The sequence below is a fragment of the Bos mutus genome, chromosome 5 (assembly GCF_027580195.1).
Source record: "Bos mutus isolate GX-2022 chromosome 5, NWIPB_WYAK_1.1, whole genome shotgun sequence".
NCBI lineage: Eukaryota > Metazoa > Chordata > Mammalia > Artiodactyla > Bovidae > Bos > Bos mutus.
The window spans coordinates 97,780,923-97,802,107 of NC_091621.1; the positions used below are offsets into that span (position 1 = coordinate 97,780,923).

Genomic DNA, 21,185 nt, shown 5'->3' on the forward strand with positions numbered 1-21,185 from the left:
ATCTAAGTTAAATTCACCCATTCCGGTCCATCTTAGTTTGCTGATTCCTAGATTATCAACGTTCATCCTTGCCATCTCCTGTTTGACCACTTCCAATTGGCTTTGATTCATAGACCTAATATTCCAGGTTCCTATGCAATACTCCTCTTTCCAGCATTGGACCTTGCTTCTATCACCAGTCACATCCACAACTGGGTGTTGTTTTTGCTTTGGCTCCATCCCTTCATTCTTTCTGGAGTTATTTCTCCACTGATCTCCAGTAGCATATTGGGCACCTCCTGACCTGGGGAGTTCATCTTTCAATGTCCTATCTTTTTGCCTTTTCATACTGTTCATGGGGTTCTCAAGGCAAGAATACTGAAGTGGTTTGCCATTCCCTTCTCCAGTGGACCACATCCTGCCAGACCTCTCCATCATGACCAGTCCGTCTTGGGTGGCCCCACACAGTATGGTTAGTTTCATCGAGGTTTGTGATATTGTACAGGAGACAGGGAACAAGACCATCACCAAGAAAAAGAAATGCAAAAAAGCGAAATGGCTTACAAAAAGGTGTGAAAAGAAGACAAGCAAAAAGCAAAGGACAGAAGGAAAGATATACCCATTTGAATGCAGAGTTCCAAAGAATAGCAAGGAGATATAAGAAAGCCTTCCTCAGTGATCAGTGCAGGCATCACTGACTCGATGGACGTGAGTTTGAGTGAACTCCAGGAGTTGGTGATGGATAGGGAGGCCTGGTGTGCTGCAATTCATGGGGTCTCAAAGAGTTGGACACGACTGAGTGACTGAATTGAAGTGAACTAAGAACTACCATATGATGCAGCAATTCTAATTATATGTATTTATCCTAAGGAAACAAAAACACTAACTCAAAAAGATATATGAATCCCCATGTTCACTACAACATTGTTTATAATAGAGACATGGAAACAACCTAAGTATCCACTGATGAATGAGTAGATACAGGAGTTGTGGTGTTATGTGTGTATACATGTATATAGTCCATATATACACAGAATATTATTCAGCTATAAAAAGGAAGCAATTATGGTCACGGCAACAACATGGATGGACCTTATAGGCAGTATGTGAAGTGAAATAAGTCAGGACAGACAAACACCCTATGATCTCACTCACATCTGGAATCTAAGAAACAAATGAAACAAAAACAAAATCATAGATCTATACATAAAACAGGTTGGCAGTTGCCAGAGGTTGGGGAGGGGGTTTGAGGTGGGGTACACTGGGTGAAGGGGGTCAAAGGTACAAATTTACAGCTGTAAAATCAATAGTTCCAGGGATGTACTATACAGCCTGATGACTATAGTTAATAATATGGTACTGTGTATTTGAAAGTTGCTAGACAGTAGATTTTAAAACTTCTCATGACAAAAAAAAATCTCATAACTATGTGTGGTGATGAATGGTAACCAGATTTATTGTGGTGATCACTGTACAATACATTCATATATTGTATCATTATATTGTATGTCTAAAACTAATATGTTATATGCCAATTATATCTCAATTAAAAAAAAACACAAAAGACAAAACAAAAAGCAGGAAAAACTGTTATTAAGAATATTAAAGTATAAGCCTTTCCCTTTCTTCCAAAAAAAGAAAAGAAAAACAACAAAAATCCCCCAAATTAAATTCCTCAAAAAAAAAAAAAAAAAAAAAACTAAAAAACCTTATAGGTAAAAATCATACTTAAGAATGAAAGCACAACTGAATGCTTTCCCTTATGATCAGGAACAGGACAACATATCCACTCTTCTTTTTAACACTGTACTGGAGGTTCTAGCCAGCACAAAATAAAAGATTGGAAAGGAAAAAAAAAAAACCTGTCTTTATTTGTAGATGGTATGATCTTCTATGTAGGAATATGATGAATCTACAAATATGTTACAAGAGCTAATAAGTAAATTTAGTAATAACACACATACAAAATCAACAGATAAAAATGAACTGAATTTCTATCTACTATCATGAAACTATCAAAAATTAAAAAACCATGACCATTTATAAAAGCATCTAGAAATATGGACTTTAAGGACAGATCTGACAAAAGACATGAAAGATCTCTAGAGTAAAAAGTAAAAAACACTGCTGAGAGAAACTAAAGACCAACATAAGTGGTAAAATATACCATGTGCAGAGGTCAGAAGACTTGCTTAGATGTCAGTTCTCCACAGATTGATCTATAGATTCAATGCAACCTCAAAACAAAATCCCAACAGTTGGTTTTAAAATATGGAAATTGACAAGTTTATTTCTAAAATTCAAATGCAACTGCAAAAAAACCTATAACAGCCAAAATAATTTGAAAAAGAACAAAGTCAGAGGACTAGCAGTACCTAATTTCAAGACTTAATATAAAACTATAGTAATTGAGACAGTATGATATTTGTATAAAGACAGGGGTCAATGGAATAGAATGCATAGTCCAGAATTAAACTCATGTATATGATTAATTCCTTTTCAACAGAAGTGCAAAAATAACTCCGTATCAAAAGGATAATCTTTTTGACAAATCCTGCCTAAACAACTGCATATATTGATATACATGTTTTAACGAAAGGAACTTTGGTAAACATCTTGCAATATATACAAAGATTAACCACAAATGGACTATTCAACTATAAAGTCTTATACTTATAAAAACTTCTGGAAGAAATAGGAGATTATTTTTGTGACCTTTGAGAACAGAAAGATTTCTTGGATACACCATGAGAAGTGTGATCCACGAGGAAAAAACTGATAAATTATACTCCATCAAAATTTAAAACTGTTGAAAGAATGAAAAAACAAAACACAACTGAGTGAAAGTATTTCCAAATCATACATATGAAAAAAGACATATCCAGAATCTATAAAGAAATATCAAAATTCAATAATAAGAAAAGAAGACCCAAATAAAAAAACAGGCAAAAGATCTGAAAACATTTCACCAAAGATGGTATCAATATATAGATAACAAGCAAATGAAAAGATGCTCAACATCAGTCATTAGGAAAATGCAAATTAAAACCACAGTGAAAAACTACTACAAACCTATTGCCTCTAATCAAGACTGACCATATCCAGTGTTAGGACACAGGGGAACCAGAACTCTCATACATTGTTAATGGGAATGTAAAATGGTATAGTTACTTTGTAAAACAGTTTGGCAAATCCTTAAAAGTCGAACAACTACAATATCATCCAGGTATTCTACTCCAAGGTATTTACCTCAGAGAAATTAAAACATCTGTTTGTAAACATATGTTCATAGCAGCTTTATTTGTAATAGCCAAAACTCAAATGCCCATTGACAGGTAAGTGGATAAACACATTATGGTAACCACAAAACAAAATACTACTCAGCCACACACACACACACACCCACACCTTTTGATACATACAACCTTAAAAGATTTAAGCTGAATAAAAGAATTCAGACCAAAAAAATGCATATTTACTCTATGATACCATTTATATACAATTCTAGAAAATTCAACTAATCTATAGTAACAGAAAGCAGATCATTAACTGTGGGTTGTGGAGGGGTGGGATGTACTGATTACCAAGGGGCACAAGCAAACTTTGGAGGTAATGAATTTGCTCACTGTATTGATTGTGATGATGGTTTCACTGTATCAAAACATGTATCAAAAATTTTGTCATTTTTAACCTTAATAAAACTGTTAAAAAACTGAACAAACAAAATTAGTGCATTCATACAAGAGAAATCTATGTAGCAGTTTTAATTAACACACACACAAACATATATATGGAATCTAGAAAGATGGGACTGATGAACCTATTTGCAGGGCAGCAAAGGAGACACAGACATAAAAAACAGACTTGAGGACACAGTAGAGGAGGGTGAGGGTGGGATGAATTGAGAGTTAACGCTGAAACATATACACTACCATATGGAAAATACACAAGGAGCTCAAATCCAGTGCTCTGTGACAACCTAGAGGGGTGGGATGGGGTGGGAAGCATGTTTAACAGGGAGAGGACATGTGTATACTTACGGCTGATTCACGTTGATGTATAGCAGAAACCAACACAATATTGTAAAGTGATTATCCTCCAATTAAAAAGAAATTTAAAAAAAATCTATGTAGGTAGCAGTTTTAAAGAATGAAGGTAGGGCTAATACATACTGAAGATTTTCAAGATATACTGTTAAATTAAAACAAAGTACTGAGTATTGTAAGTAACCTGTTATTTGTGATTTTATTTTAAAACAAAAAGGATATTTAATCCACCCATCCAATAACTGCTTCTACATGCATAAACTATCTCTGATACCTTAAAATTGATGTGAGAGACAGAGAGAGAGGCGGGGAGGAGGAGGATAGAGAATGGGAGGTTGAGAGAAAAAGAGGGAGATGGAGGCCTAGACTGGGGTTTGGAGTAGGAGAAAAACTTCTTTTCACTATGTACCTTTTTAAACTATGATTTTTTTCCCCCCTACAAATGTACCATTTAAAACAAAGTGACCTATTGATTCTATCTTGGAGTATCTGTCCTATACCAACACTGGTGGAAATGCCAAAAGATATATGTATAAAGCTATTCATTGAGTCACTGTTGTAATGTTAAAGAAACTGTTTAAGGAAAATAAAAACTTAGAACACACCGCTCACATTTAATATATTTTTTAAATATAGAAAACAATAGCCTAAAATGTACACTCATTTTCTCTCTCTCCCCTCTTCTCTCAAAAAAATCTCAAAGTACACAGACTGCTATAAACAATTATCTCTGGAGATGGTTCTAAAGGGAGAGGTCAGACAAAGAAAGGAGAGGTACATGTAGTCATTTTTGTTCTAATTTTCTGGATTGCAGAAAATTTTTTTGGTAATCAGTGTATATTTCCTTTTAGATTAAAAGGTCTCAATAAAAGATTATTTTTAATTATTTAATTACTTTAAAAAATAAGCTATGATTGACATGAAAAAAATGAAAGTTAAAGTCACTCAGTCATGTCTGACTCTTTGGGACCCCATGGACTATACAGTCCATGGAATTTTCCAGACCAGAATACTGGAGCGGGTAGCCGTTCCCTTCTCCAGGGGCTCTTCCCAACCCAGGGTTCAAACCCAGGTTTCCCACATTGCAGGCGGATTCTTTACCAGCTGATTCACCCGGGAAGCCCACAAATAATTCAATAATTTCAAATATTAAATTAAATTTGGTTTCAGTTTGCAGGGTCACCATCATAGATGTGAAAGTATGCTTGTTTTGCACTAGACTTGAGATGATATACTCACCCTTTTCCGTGCTTCAGATTTCTGGAAGCACTCATGCTGTATGAAAGTAGCTGCAATAGGAATCTTGGACGGTGGCGTGTGGTCTGCCTCAAGCATACTCACTGCTCGCTCCAGAGTCATCTCCGTGTCTACATTCCTAGACAAACAATCACAGATTCAGCAAGATTCCAAACCTGCTCCCTCCTGCCTGTCAACTTGATCCTCCAGGGGATAACCTGCCTAATATCAGGAAGCACCTAGAACATCTGAGCCTTGGATCCTGTTTAGGCAAAGGAAAAATTAGCTTCTGAGGTCAGAAGGTACAGGAATCCAGCAGCAGAAACACTCTACTTCTGGTCAGACTAGCTTCTGAGGACACTACTGAATTGAGAAGAAACTTCCCTCTATTTAAGATACATATATGTCTCACATGAAATATAAATGTATCTGACATGAAATTGAAAAGAAATTTGGTCACAGAAATTAACAATTATCCATACCTTGGTAATCTCATACCTGAGAGTTAAATACCTTCGCTCAAAAATTATTAGATTTTTCTCACAGCTGCTCAAAATCTGTTATTATACCTGAGAATAAGTTTTAAAAGAAGCATTCTAAAAGTGCTACTATTTAATGAATATAGTAGTATATAAACGGTATAAGACAGGAAAACTGAGTTTGGTTAAAATAGGTTATGACAGAATCCAATAGGAAAGATACTGATTAAATGCAATAATATTAATAAAAAGCCCCTTTTAAATACAATTTAATAAACATTCTGTTACCATTGTAAAGACATTCAGCTACAGTCTAAGTAACATACTTTGTCCTCTACTAATTGCAAATGCATACAGTATTGATGAAATCGGATATAGTCTGATACTGAGAAGATAATTTATAGAGAATAAATAAAATTGCTATGAATAAAACAATAACTCCCAAATGCCTCACAAAAGTGGCATTAATTCTCCTTCCCCTTTTATTTCTGCCTGGAGGGTAACTAAGTTTAGGCAGCCTATTACCAAGGTGTATTTGTACTTCCTTTTTTATTTTTTAAATTTTATTTATTTATTTTAAAGATGCTTGCTCCTTGGAAGGAAAGCTATGACAAACTTAGACAGCATATTAAAAAGCAGAGGCATTACTTTGCCTACAAAGGTCTGTACAGTCAAAGCTATGGTTTTTCCAGCAGTCATGTATGATGTGAGAGTTGGACCATAAAGAAGTCTGAGTGCCAAAGAATTGATGCTTTTGAACTGTGGTGCTGAATAAGACTCTTGAGAGTCCCTTGAACTGCAAGGAGATCAAATGAGTCAATTCCAAAGAAAATCAAACTTGAATATTCATTGGAAGGACTGACGCTAAAGGTGAAGCTCTAATACTGTGACCACCTGATTGGAAAAGCCCACTCATAGAAAAGACCCTGATGCTGGGAAAGATTGAAGGCAAAAGGAGAAGAGGGGGGCAGAGAATGAGATGGTTAGGACAGCATCACTGATTCAATGGACATGAATTTGAGCAAACTCCTGGAGATACTGAAGAACCAGGAAGCCTGGCATACTGCAGTCCATGGGGCCACAAAGAGTCTGACATGACTTAGCGACTGAACAACAACAACAACAACAACAACAAAGAATCCCCTCAGAGAAACCACACTGAGGATGGCAACACCTCAGGACTGCGGCTAAAGACATGCTTTAAAAGTAACCTAGGATTCTCTTTGGTGTCAATGAGGATCACACCTGATTCATTAACAGAGACTTCTAAGACATTATGGGAGGGTATTTTCCAGCATCTGCTAGCAAGCATGGTGAAGAAATTCTCTCTTATATCAGGCTAACCCACCAATACATGCACCTATGTACCAACGGAGCATTTTTATGTTGTGAGGGGCATGTCTGTGTGTGAATGGGCGTGGCACAGGTGAGAGGATAAGAGTAACGGGCCTCATGACTAAAAACTAATTCCCACTGCTTCTAAAACACATGTTCAAACACAGAAGTGTTACATCATGAGTATAAGGGTATTAAAAATGAAGCAGTCCTGGCATCTATACTGAGAATTATATAATGATCTCATATTTTAAACTTTTATGCCTCAGGAGTCAATTTAATTGGTAAAAATGTAGGCTATTACCATTAAAACTAGAATCTGAATCACTTTTATTTAACATAAACTCCCTTTTAAAAAGAGATGGAAATATTTCACAGGCATGGACTCCAATTACTTTACAGGGAAATCAAAAGTCAAAAAAATTATAAGTCTTTCACCATCTACCACTATAGGTGTTTAAACTGATGAGACAGCATTCATAAGCTAAGAATAACCTTCTGTTTAATACTTCTTTTTTTAAGATTTAGCCATTAATCCATTTCATAAGTCATAAATGACTCAGGAAAGTTTGAATTTCCCAACAAAATTTCCCATCCAAACCAAAATTTCCCAACCAACAAATAATTCCATTACTCTAATCCTTTATTTTCCTGAACATGATTCACAAAGAAGTTCTTCATTCACTGCCAGCCAACCTAATGCTACTTCAGTTTATCACTAAAAACAATTCCCAAACAGAACAAAGACTTCCTCAACAAGAACGTCTGCCACAGCTGTCAGGGCATCAATTTTCTCTTTTGTTACTGTCTGTAAAGTCTAACCGTATAGCACAGCATATGTTCTGACCTCAGTCTGGCTCCGTCTCTTGCCATCCTCCACCCCATCTCCTCTCCCTCCCCTAATGGACTAACTCTTCCTCCAATCACACCCGACTTTTAACCCTTCTCTAATTGCTGCATGCCCTTCACAAGCCACTCTCTCTGATGTTTCTAGGAAACCCACCCTTCTACCTATTTCTTTTCATTCTTCAAGACTCAATTCAAATATCATCCTTTCTGTATTCCTATCCCCAGCTAAAGCTATTCCTTTCCTCCTCTATTCTCTCTTTACCCAATGGAATTGGAGTCTGCCCACCCAATACACAGTGAAGCCTATCTAATGACACTGGGTTGTGCTGAAGGAAACTACAGTGTTTGTTATAGGACACCAAGCAAGGAGAAAGGGCAGCTCATGCTCAAAAAACAGGATGGCTGTCAGGACAGGATATTTAAAAGGAAAACTAGCGGTGAGGGTTGCAGGGTGCCTAATCAGCTTGTGGATATTCTTCTCATTGATTCCTAGTGGGGTAACAGAATGATGTTCCAGGAATCAACACTCAGCCTTCCAGTTCCAACCAGTATGGGGTCAAGGTGCTGGTGGTGAGCATGTAGTCACCATCCACCATGATTAGGGGTCCTAATTTCTGCAAAACAACTCTAAGATACATGTCAGATTGTTATATCCTGAGGGTGAACCAGGAGTCCTGTGACTCGTGTTCTAATCATTAACTGCTTAAGCTCTTGCTCTTTGGGTCTTAGAGAAAGCCTAGGAGACTAAAGCCTTTCTTCAAACAAGAAACGGGGGACATGGAGGGAATTTTGTACCCAGGCAAGGCCCTGTAGGCTCCTTTTTGGTCTCCTTCAATCTCTCTCTCTTCCTCCCTACTTTCTTCTCTGCCTCCCTTTCTTCCCTCCTCCTTCCCTTTCTGCTCACTTACAAAACATTTCTTGAAGCCTATAGAAATGTGGCTTGGGAGAAAGGGTTGGGGAGGGAAGGATCAGGACGAGCAGTTGTTCCTGGGTTCCATTATCAACTGAATGTATTCTCCAATAGTGAGTCTTTTCAAGCACTTTAGTTAATATGTTAATATGATGTCAATACATTCATCATAAAATGTAAACAGGAAGCAATGTAAAGTATTATTGGTCAGAATATGAGTAATTATAGGAAAAAATTAAAAACATGTACTTTTTTTTTTGGTATGCAATCCCTCAGCAACCACATTCCTGACAATAACAACACAGCCCTACCCCACGCTGGTTCACAGATATCAGAACAGCTCTGAAGGTCAAGCAAACACCAGATGATGAATGAAGAGCTCCCCTGTGTTGTCAGATGCTTAGGAAATGCAAACCCTCCTACCTCACAAAGATTTTAGGTGTGATGAAAGCACTGCTTTACAAAGGTGACTTTAGAGTGGATATGAGCTTCTAGAGACAGTTTTGAGGGCATTACAAAAGTCTTAGCTGAAGCAATAAAGTTGTGAACTGGACTGTTAAAAATGGAAAGAAAGATATAGTTGAAAGAGACCTGAATAATCAAAGAACTAAAGAAGCAGGTAACTAAGAGGATGTGAAGGGAAGTTAATGTGACATCTTTTCTGTTCTGTGCTGCTCTACATCACAAACTTGACTGGCGATCATACCAGAGACACAGTCACTCACCTTTGTCTCCCTCTAGCAATGCAAAAGCATCACTCTTTTGTTCTCTGAATTCCTACAGACACTAGTACAATCTAGTACTTGATGTGTCTTATTTTTTTCTTTATAGACCTTCTCTAGACCTTCATATATCCCATTAAATTTTTATCTCTATGGTGCTTACTGAAGTGCTGGGTACAGCGGAGCACCCTAAGATTCATTTGCTGAACCACCAGTCTGTTACATGTACAGAAATCATATTTTCATAAAACCGATTACAGTGTTTTACTTAGTGATTTCTTAACTCTTTTTCAATAGTCTGATTTAGAGCAGCTGTTGACTACCTATCTTCTACTCCAGTGTTTTGATTTTCAGCTACATTAGAAACTGACCAGCCATTCTTCTTTTAGAAACAAAGACCCATTGTTTAATACCTTCTGTCATTATGCAGGATTACAGTTTTAGAGAGTATAGTTTTATTCCTATTCCATAGGAATGTTCCACAAATGTGAAAGAACACTTCTTCACACGTGGGACTTTGTGAAAAAATCGAATTCCAAATATAGGCACTAGATAGAGCTTGAAATGTGAGATACTGCAAGGCACAGGAGAGCAGAGCATGTGTTCTCAGGGGCAGCCTGGGGAACTGAAATGAACCATGGAACACATCAAAGGAGGAAGAGAATCAGATATGGATGCCACCTTGATCATTATAGGAAATATCCCTGACCCCATTTCCTTCCCATACATAGCAGCATTTTCAAGAAGTGGTCATTTCTATGATTTCTGTTCTCTAGGACGGCAACTTTGGGAATCATTAAGAATAGATTTCTTGCCCTTTATTTTAAATTTCTTGATCCCAAGTATTTATTCTATTCCTGGAACATGATTAATTATTGTAATAAAATTTTCTCTATTAAAACAATAACTCAAAATTAGAGGGAGAGCAGACAGGTAAATGAATAACCACAATGTATTATTCTGTAGTACAGACACCCACACAGTGCAACTATCTGGAGCACCTAGTTGGCGAGGCAAGTGGTCAGGTGGTAACTGAGATAAATCTAGAATCATGATTCAGTTCAGTTCAGTTCAGTCGCTCAGTCGTGTCCGACTCTTTGCGACCCCATGAATTGCAGCATGCCAGGCCTCCCTGTCCATCACCAACTCCCAGAGTTCACTCAGACTCACGTCCATCGAGTCGGTGATGCCATCCAGCCATGATTAGCCAGCCAAAAAATAGCTACAGGGAAGAAATAGATTAGATAGGTAGATAAGAAAAGAAGGAAGGAAGAGGGAAAGAAAGGAAGGAAAGAAGAAAAGAAGGCACAAAGATAAAAAGAAATAAAATAAGTGAATCAATACTTATCATTCCAAAGAATGTTCAAACTACTATACAATTCTGCTGATTTCACATGCTAGCAAGGTAATGTTCAACATCCTTCAAGTTAGGCTTCAACTATACGTGAACCGAGTATTTCTAGATATAAAAGCTGGATTTAGAAAAGGCAGAGGAACCAGAGATCAAATTGCCAACATCTGTTGGATCATAGAAAAAGCAAGAGAGTTCCAAAAAAACATCTACTTCTACTTCATTGACTGTGATAAAGCCTTTGTGTAGATCACAACAAACTGTGGAAAATTCTTCGAGATGGGAATAACAGACCACCTTACCAGCCTCCTGAGAAACCTGTATGCAGGTCAAGAAGCAACAGTTAGAACTGGACATGGAACAATGGACTGGTTCAAAATTGGGAATATACATCAAGGTTGTATATTGTCACCCTGCATATTTAACTTATATGCAGGGTACATCATGAGAAATGCTGGGCTGGATGAATCACAAGCTGGAATCAAGATTGCAGGGAGAAATATCAGTAACCTCAGAAATGCAGATGATACCATTCTAATGGCAGAAAGCACAAAGGAACTAAAGAGACTCTTGATGAGGATGAAAGAGGAGCGTGAAAAAGCTGGCTTAAAACTCAACATTCAAAAAACTAAGATTGTGGCATCTGGTCCAATCACTTCATGGCAAATAGAAGGGAAAGAAAATGGAAGCAGAGACAGATTTCATTTTCTGGTTCCAAAATCACTGTGACTGCAGCCATGAAATTAAAAGACACTTCCTCCCTGGAAGAAAAGCTATGACAAACCTAGACAGCGTATTAAAAAGCACGGACATCCATTTGCTGACAAAGGTCCATGTAGTCAAAGCTATGGTTTTCCAGTAGTCATGTATGGATGTGAGAGTTGGATCATAAAGAAGACTGAGCACCAAAGAATTGATGCTTTTGAACTGTGGTGCTGGAAAAGACTCCTGAGAGTCTCCTGGACAGCAAGGAGGATCAAACCAGTCAACCCTTAAGGAAATCAACCCTGAATATTCACTGGAAGGACTGATGCTGAAGCTGAAGCTTTAATACTTCAGCCACCTGATGTGAAGAGCCATCTCACTGGAAAAGACCCTGAAGCTGGGAAAGATTGATGGCAGGAGGAGAAGGGGGGTGAATAGAGGATGAGATGGTTGAATGGCATCACTGACTCAATGGACATGAGTTAGAGCAATCCCTGGGAGATAGTGAAGGGCAAGGAAGCCTGGCATGTTGTAGTCCATGGGGTTGCAAATAGTCGGACACAACTTAGCAATTGAACAACAACAAGAAAAGCAAGAGGTTCAAGGTGGTTTGAGTGTTCAGGCGTGTTTTTGGGGATGATGATGATGAAGGGTAAAAAAGAGTAGAAAGAGATCAGACTAGCAGAGGTCTAACTAGCAGGTTAGCAGAGGTGGAAACATGGGCTTTGCATGCCATGCTAAAAAGCACAAAGGTTTGGTGGAATTATGGGAAGATTATAAGTTGTGGAGAGGAGTCATCAGAGTTTGGAAGATCCTTCTAACAGTTTTAGAGAATGATTGACAGCAAGACCAGAGGCAGAGAGACCTATGCAATAGAGACAGAAAGAGGGTAAAAATTTACAACCCATTAAGGAATTAAAAATAATAGCTTGGTGATATGTGACTATGAAGGGAAAAGACAAGAATGACTCCCAGGTTTATAAATGACAGGACTTTAGTATGAGGAGATGGTCAGGAATAGAAGGTAGGGAAGAGCTGATAAATTTAATTTTGAACATACTGAGTCCATGAGGTTGTTAGAAATACACACAAATTTAGAGTTGAGGATAGAGGACAGAGATGAAAATGAAACACTGGGAATCACAGGATGTAAGTGCAATATGCAGGGCTTCTTTAGAAGAGCACCAAGACCAAAACAGAAGGGTTGATGAAGATGACTTCCTTGCTGCTGCTGCTAAGTCACTTCAGTCGTGTCCAACTCTATACGACCCCATAGACGGCAGCCCACCAGGCCCCGCCATCCCTGGGATTGGAGAATCCCACTGGAGTGGGTTGCCATTTCCTCTTCCAATGCATGAAAGTGAAAAGTCAAAGTGAAGTCGCTCAGTCGTGTCCGACCCCATGGACTGCAGCCTACCAGGCTCCTCCGTCCATGGGATTTTCCAAGCAAGAGTACTGGAGTGGGTTGCCGTTGCCTTCTCTGGATGACTTCCTTGGGCATGCAAAAAAGTCCTTGCAGGGAAGACTAAGACATGGCTAGAAGAAACCAGGAAAAGCTGGTGTCCCGACAACCCAGGGAAGAGAGAATTTCAATTTATTAAATGCTGCCCACAGACTAATATAGGTGCTAATTACGTGTCTGCTTCAGATGTAGCATTAGGGCAGTCTTTGGTAGATCTGTGGGGAGCCTATTTCAGAAATGTTGGAGACTAAATTCATACTGCAGTGAGTGGATGACAGACTGGGAAGTGACAAGGTGGTGGAAGCAGGAGGACAGAGAGAGAAGAAGAGAAGAGTGCCAGCTGTGGAGAACGTGAAGCAACAGTTCTGTTACTGTTGGAATCATTTCATTAAAACTGACCAAGCACAAATCTTACTATATAGTAGGCATTTAATACATCTTGAATTATCAATTTAAAAGAATTGATCAGCTTTTCCCTCCATAAATAATTACCTCATGCATTTTTCTTTTTATAAGTGTGTCCATATTGACAAAGATGTACTTTCTAAAGAAATGTTATGTGTCATATTCAATTTTGTTTTATAAAAAATATTTCTTGCTTCAAGATTAGATTAGCCCTAAAATCTTTTCTCACCGGTGCCTACCTAATCAATGAGTATACTGCACAATTTCACTTAAAGGGATGATTAAAGGTAATAATTTCCATTAACCAACTTCACAGTTTAAAAAAAAAATCAAATATTTAATGTTTTACCATAATGATACATCATTATTTTAGTAGTTACTAATGTAATCAATCATCCATCCATTTCTCAATTTTTCTCTTAGTGAGTTCCTCAGTTTACAAAATTTGTGCTCCAGCATTAAACTTGATGAAAGTTAAGTTCCAAACACTAGATTAGTCAAGCCATAACGTAAACAGGAGAGGCAAAGGAATGACTTTGAAACTTCAAGTATTTTAATTATTCAGTACTACAAAACAAAAACTCTGATACATCCCTTATACTACAGTCAAATAATATTGAATAAAAGTATCAGGTATATCAAAGGAAAAGAGACATTTAGCAATTAGTTGCCTCTGATTAGCTCTTCCTTTTTTGGCAGTGTTATCAAAATAGGATTTGTGGTTCACTTTTAACACCGAGAATAAACATTTTTGCCTTTTTCCTTCCTTTATTTCAAGGAATGAGAAAATGCATGTAATTATCCATTTCTTCGTCTACTTTGGAGTTAGCTCCATTCAAAGCAGATTTTCACATAACCAAGAGGTCAGGCCTCCCTTTAGCCATCATCTAATTTGAAACAGATGGACTAAAAGCCACATTTCTCTGCAGAGCTGCCATACAAGCAGGTAGCTTGGCCCCTGTCCCTGAGGTAAATAGGCTAATCTGTCAATTAGGCAGCTGCCTGAGAAGTCATTATTTTAATCACTTATCTCTGGAAGTCTTTCTCTGCAGCCCCAGAAGCGCCAGCTCACGCAGTTGAGGGCTGTGGGAACAGAATGTGCTGGCACTGACAGCGCTGCAGATTGAGAAGGGGACTCACCCAGACTGGGCCTCGGTGAAAGTGCTTCTCTCGGCGGCGAGCATGATCCCACTTCCTCCTGCCGCCACCTGGCCCACGGTCATGTGCGGCCTCCTCCCGCCCGCCTCGGCTTCCCTCAGTGTGCGGGTGCTGTGGAAGGAGCTCTGATGCCAGGACGACCGCTCTGCCCGGCCATGCGTGACTGGCGGCATGGGCGCCGGCCTGGCCTGCCCCGCGGCGAGTCCCGCAGTCACGTAGTTCTCCTTCTCTAGGAGGTTGCCCAGGCTGTGGCTGGTCCCAGGCCTGGGATAGGTGAGCACTACAGGGTGGACAGGGGCGCCGTCAAAATCGGCTTCGTTCACAGACCCGTACTGGTAGCGCCTGTTGTAGGTGTCGTAGTGACGCTGCCTGCCCACCGCCCCGGAGTGGCTGAAACCTACAATTTCTGAGCGGGCGTAGCGAGGTGGCACGAGAAGCGTGGACCTCCTGCTCTCTTGGTGCCGCAAGGTGTGGCTGGCCTGGCTTCTCTGGCTGTAATGGTGCTCGCTGTGTGCGTACTGAGCCCTCTCAGGGCTGCTGTCTGGGGAAATCTCAAGTCTCCTTAGAGGCTGCCTGAAGAACCTTTCCTCCACCGACTTCTGGGAGCTGTACTGCGAAGTTCCTCTTCCCCAGCGACCTTCATAAGTGGGGGCTGTGCCTGTCTGCACAAAAGAGAAATAAAATTTAAATGAGGCATGAATCAGTTTTCATCTTTGTTGAAGATTAATTATCCTAGGACTATTACACAAGATGTTGGTTTCTCTAAATCACACAGAGAAGTCGACTCCTTTCTGGGTAAAGTCTGTTTTTAACAAGACTTGGTTGTCTAGTTATTTGTAATCAATCATCCATCCATCAAAACCATACCAGGATTTGATACGGTTTAAAGTTTCCAGTTTTCCATGATGTCCACACAAAACCAATCTTCTTATAATACATTTAGGAAATGGTAATACTTGAGAATGGTACACATTAAAAAACAACCCACAGAAGTTTAAAAATGTTTACTTGGTATTCTAATAACTACGGTTATATTCTTTGGTATCCTACCTTGAGCAAGTCATAGGTTTTAGTAACAGGGGAACGCACACCAGCAAAATCATTTTCAACCAAGTGTAGATTGTAGACATATTCAGGAACACTGCTAGTTCGGTGAAGATTTCCTGAAAGCAAGCATATAATAAAATAAGTGGGCCAATCAGTGGTGGTGGTGGTTTAGTCGCTAAGTAGTGACCGACTCTTGCGACCCCATGGACTGTAGCCTGCCAGGCTCCTCTGTCCATGGGATTCTCCAGGCAAGAATATATAACAATAGTATATTTTAAATTTAAGTAATTAAAGTCAGTGAGAAGTATTAGATCTATGTTAGTGTTTTTCAGTGTCAGGCTAACATGGGGCTTCCCAGGTGACGAAATGGTAAAGAATCTGCCTGCTAATGCAGGAGATGCAAGAGATGTGGGTTCGATCCATGGGTTGGGAGGATCCCCTGGAGTAGGAAATGGCAACCCACTCCAGTATTCTTGCCAGAAGGTTCCATGGATGGAAGAGCCTGGCAGGCTAGAGTCCATGGGGTTGCAGAATCAGACACAACTGAGCATGCATGCAATACAATGCAAGGTTAATATGACCCTTGGATGTGGCAATCGATCACAAGTTCTGGCAACATCCTTCACAAGCTCTTCAAAATAAAAGCTGAATTAAAAATAAAATTAAAACTTTTTTTTGAGGAAAGGGAAGAAAGGAGAGAGGAGCTTTTCACAAAAATCTAAATGTTTATTACAATGCTGAAGAATTTGGAAATCACTCAGTTGGCTTACATGGTCTATACTATAAAAACTCAGTTTCTGTAAGTTAAGAGGAATACCCAAGGCCGGAACTCTGAAGTTTCCTGAGAGAATGTAGGTGAGGCAACAAATATAATGGGTCAATGTGGTCAGACAAAACATGGGTCAGTTTGAAAAATGCCAACTCTGGGCCTGGGGCATTAGGCAATGTGAGAGTTAGGCAGGCGAGGGAATCCACTTCCACACCAAAAAAGAACTGGTGACTGGTTCTTAGTTTGGGGTTTAACAGATAGCCTGTTCCTGCAAATGCTGCACAGGAGACAAGCCCTTCCTGCTCAGGTCTGTGGGGACTACAGGGACTCTCAAGTAAATTTGTTGTTGTTTAGTTGCTAAGTTGTGTCAGACTCTAACTGAGGCACATCTTAAAATACTCCTCTTTGAGCTTCAAATGTCTTAAAAAGCTTCCACTTTTTTAATCAGTTCTTTTGTAATCTCCCACTGCTTTACAAAAAAATAAAAATAAAAAAGCCAAAAAACTAAACAAAATAATAAAATATCTCTAAAACTTAGGTAATTTCTAATTTCCTAATGTTAACCAAAATTACTGTCACGTAGCATTCTTTTAGAAATTAGAGGAAAAATAAAATACTCAATTAACTCTTCTAGTCACGAGTTCAGACATTCGTGAAAGATGTTGGTAATAAAATAACACAGGTAGACCCTTTCCAATACAACTGGAACATACCAACATATTTTCCCAATAAATTGTTAGAGTCTAACATGCTGGGAGGGATTTGGGGCAAGAGGAGAAGGGGACGACAGAGGATGAGATGGCTGGATGGCATCACTGACTCGATGGACATGAGTCTCAGTGAACTCCGGGAGTTGGTGATGGACAGGGAGGCCTGGCGTGCTGCGATTCATGGGGTCGCAGAGTCGGACACAACTGAGCGACTGATCTGATCTGATCTGATCTGAACAATATATTCACAAGTTATTTTGAGGGAGAGGTGGAATGGAGAGTGTTGTTGTCAAAAAGCTAAAAATGTAAGAATCCATCCCAGATTATTTTTGTACATGTATTTTATTTCCTGGAGCCAAATAATCTGGCTAGTAAACATGTTTCAGGCCTCAAGGAGTCCTGGGGAAGACAGTACAGGCTTGTAAATATCACCCTAAAGATCAGGGGAGTTGAACAAAGGCAGACAGCTGTTTCCAGGGGCTTGATTTCTTCTCAAGGGTTAGCACAAGGTCAGGCAGCCTTTTAATTTTTAACTTCAATGTCAGAAGAACCCTAGAACCTGGACACTGAAAGGAATCTTCTGTACGACCCCATTTCAAAAGCTGTGAGAGGCTTAAGTACTCAGCTCTCAGTGTCTTTCTGAGGTTCCTGCTCAGGCTGTCTGTAGTCCCCAACTCAGGTCTCACTGTTCCTTCTCTCGCCCCTACCCCACCCTCCACTACATGGGAGGTAATGTGCAAGGAGGAGTCCCACCCATGTGGGAGAGGAGGCTAAATGTTTGACTTACATTCTTAACTCAACATTGTTGCTGTGGGTGGTAAGGCTTTTTAAAGCAACATAGATTAACACCTTAAACTGCAAGATTTAAGGAACTCAAATTATTTTATTTTATACTTTGTGATACACAGTTAGCTATTATCATATCCCTTTAAAAGAGGGAAACTTAAATTCAGTTCAGTTGCTCAGTTGTGTCTGACTCTTTGCCACCCCATGGATTGCAGCATGCCAGGCTTCCCTGTTCATCACCAACTCCAGGAGCTTACTCAAACTCATGTCCATCCAGTTGGTGATGCCATCCAACCATCTCATCCTCTGTCGTCCCCTTCTCCTTCCACCTTCAATCTTTCCTGGCATCAGGTTCTTTTCCAATGAGTCAGTTCTTTGCATCAGGTGGCCAAAGTATTGGAGTTTCAGCTTCAGTATCAGTCCTTCCAATGAATATTCAGGACTGATTTCCTTTAGGATTGACTGGTTTAATCTCCTTGCAGTCAAAGGGACTCTCTCAAGAGTCCCAACATCACAGTTCAAAAGCTTCAGTTCTTTGGCGCTCAGCTTTCTTTATGGTACAACATCCGTACATGCCTACTGGAAGAACCATAGCTTTGACTAGACGGACATTTGTTGGCAAAGTAAATGTCTCTGCTTTTTAATATGCTGTCTAGGTTGGTCATAACTTTTCTTCCAAGGAGCAAGAGTCTTTTAATTTCATGGCTGCAGTAACCCACCATCTGCAGTCATTTTGGAGACCCCAAAATAAAGTCTGTCACTATTTCCATTGTTTCCCCATCTATTTGACATGAGTTGATGGGACCGGACGCCATGATCTTAGTTTTAGATTCAGTTTAGATCTTAGATTCAGTTTTCTGAATGTTGAGTTGTAAGCCAACTTTTTCACTCTCCTCTTTCACTGTCATAAAGAGGCTCTTTAGTTCTTCTTTGCTTTCTGCCATAAGGGTGGTGTCATCTGCATATCTGAGGTTATTGATATTTCTCCCAACAATTTGATTCCAGCTTATGCTTCATCCAGCCCATCATTTTGCATGTTATACTCTGCATGTAAGTTAAATAAGCAGGGTGACGATATACAATTTGGAACCAGTCTGTTGTTCCATGTTCAGTTCTAACTGTTGCTTCTTGACCTGTATACATATCTCTCAAGAAGCAGGTCAGGTGGTCTGGTATTCCATCTCTTGAAGAATTTTCTACAGTCTGTTGTGATCCATACAGTCAAAGGCTTTGGCATAGTCAATAGAGCAGAAATAGATGTTTTTCTGGAACTCTCTTGCTTTTTTGATGATCCAGCGAATGTTGGCAATTTGATCTCTGGTTCCTCTGCTTTTTCTAAATCCAGCTTGAACACCTGGAATTTCATGGTTCATATACTGCTGAAGCCTGGCTTGGAGAATTTTGAGCATTACTTGGCTAGTGTGTGAGATGAGTGCAATTGTGCAGTAGTTTGAACATTTTTTGGCATTGCCTTTCTTTAGGATTGGAATGAAAACTGACCTTTTCCAGTCCTGTGGCCACTGCTGAGTTTTCCAAATTTGCTGGCATATATTTCTGCTCTAATTTTTAAGATTTCTTTCCTTCTACTAACCCTGGGAGAGGGAGAGGGTGGGAAGATTTGGGAGAATGGCAATGAAACATGTAAAATATCATGTAGGAAATGAGTTGCCAGTCCAGGTTCGATGCATGATGCTGGATGCTTGGGGCTGGTGCACTGGGACGGCCCAGAGGGATGGTATGGGGAGGGAGGAGGGAGGAGGGTTCGGGATGGGGAACACATGTATACCTGTGGCGGATTCATTTTGATATTTGGCAAAACTAATACAATTATGTAAAGTTTAAAAATAAAATAAAATTGGAAGAATTAAAAAAAAAATCAATAAATCATTTTTGATAAAAAAAAAAATTTGCTGGCATATTGAATGCAGCACTTTCATAGCATCATCTTTTAGGATTTGAAATAGCTCAACTGGAATTCTATTACCTCCACTAGCTTTGTTCATAGTGATGTTTCCTAGGGCCCACTTGATTTCACATTTCAGGATGTTTGGCTCTAGGTGAGTGATCACACCATCGTGGTTATCTGGGTCATGATGATCTTTTTTGTATAGTTCTTCTGTGTATTCCTGCCACCTCTTCTTAATATCTTCTGCTTCTGTTAGGTCCATACCATTTCTGTCCTTTATTGTGCCCATTTTTGCATGAAATGTTCCCTCAAATTTTCTTGAAGAGATCTCTAGTCTTTCCCATTCTATTATTTTCCTCTATTTCTTTGCATTGATCACTGAGGAAGGCTTCTTCTCTCTCCTTGCTATTCTTTGGAACTCTGGATTCAAATGGGTATATCTTTCCTTTTCTCCTTTGCTTTTTGCTTCTCTTCTTTTCACAGCTATTTGTAAGGCTCCCTCAGAAAACCATTTTGCCTTTTTGCATTTCTTTTTCTTGGGGATGGTCTTCATCACTGCCTCTTGTACAATGTCACAAACCTCCATCCATAGTTCTTAAGGCACTCTATCAGATCTAATCCCTTGAATCTGTCACTTCCACTTTATAATCATAAGGGATTTGATTTAGGTCATACCTGAATGGTCTAGTGGTTTTCCCTACATTTGTCAATTTAAGTCTGAATTTTGCAATAAGGAGTTCATGATCTGAGACATAGTCAGCTCCCAGTCTTGTTTTGCTGACCGTATAGAGCTTCTCCATCTTTGGCTGCAAAGAATATAATCAATCTGATTTTGGTGTTGACCATCTGGTGATGTCCATGTGTAGAGTCTTCTCTTGTGTTGTTGGAAGAGGGCGTTTGCTCAAAGCCAACTTAAATTACTTGCTTTAAATTGCAAAGAGATTTAATATCAGGTTTGAACTCTGGGTTCATCCTTTCCACTGATCTTTACTATTGATTCTACTATTTGATTGCATTGTGGCTCTTCTGAAATTGTCATTTATCAAAACCCTGGAGGAATTATCATCAGTTTTTTATGAGAACCAAAGCAATCATTCTCTTTCCTCTAGAACCTTTACCTGGACAACTCCAAATACTCTGTAAGTTTTTTATTTGCTGACATAAATCCTTATAAGGAAGTTCTTCTGTTTTTAGATGAATGGAGACTGATTTACTGGTTCCCAAAATAACTACAAGGTAGTTGGTAACAGGTAGTTGGTAATCTAATAAAATAAGATTAGACTTTAAACCACAGACTCTCTTCCTGTGCAAGAAAAATTGTAACTCTTGA

At 39.2% G+C, this 21,185-nt stretch overlaps 1 protein-coding gene across 1 annotated transcript in view; it reads right to left on the reverse strand.

Annotated features, from left to right (window-relative positions):
* PKP2 (plakophilin 2) overlaps window positions 1–21,185 on the reverse strand; it is an 83,563-nt gene that overhangs the window by 52,110 nt on the left and 10,268 nt on the right. Inside the window, exons 2-4 of the mRNA XM_070371336.1 lie at window positions 15,688–15,800; window positions 14,620–15,299; window positions 5,265–5,400 (exon numbers count right to left, since the gene is read on the reverse strand). Of these exons, the coding sequence (XP_070227437.1) occupies window positions 5,265–5,400; window positions 14,620–15,299; window positions 15,688–15,800 (929 nt within the window). The remainder of the gene's footprint in view (window positions 1–5,264; window positions 5,401–14,619; window positions 15,300–15,687; window positions 15,801–21,185) is intronic.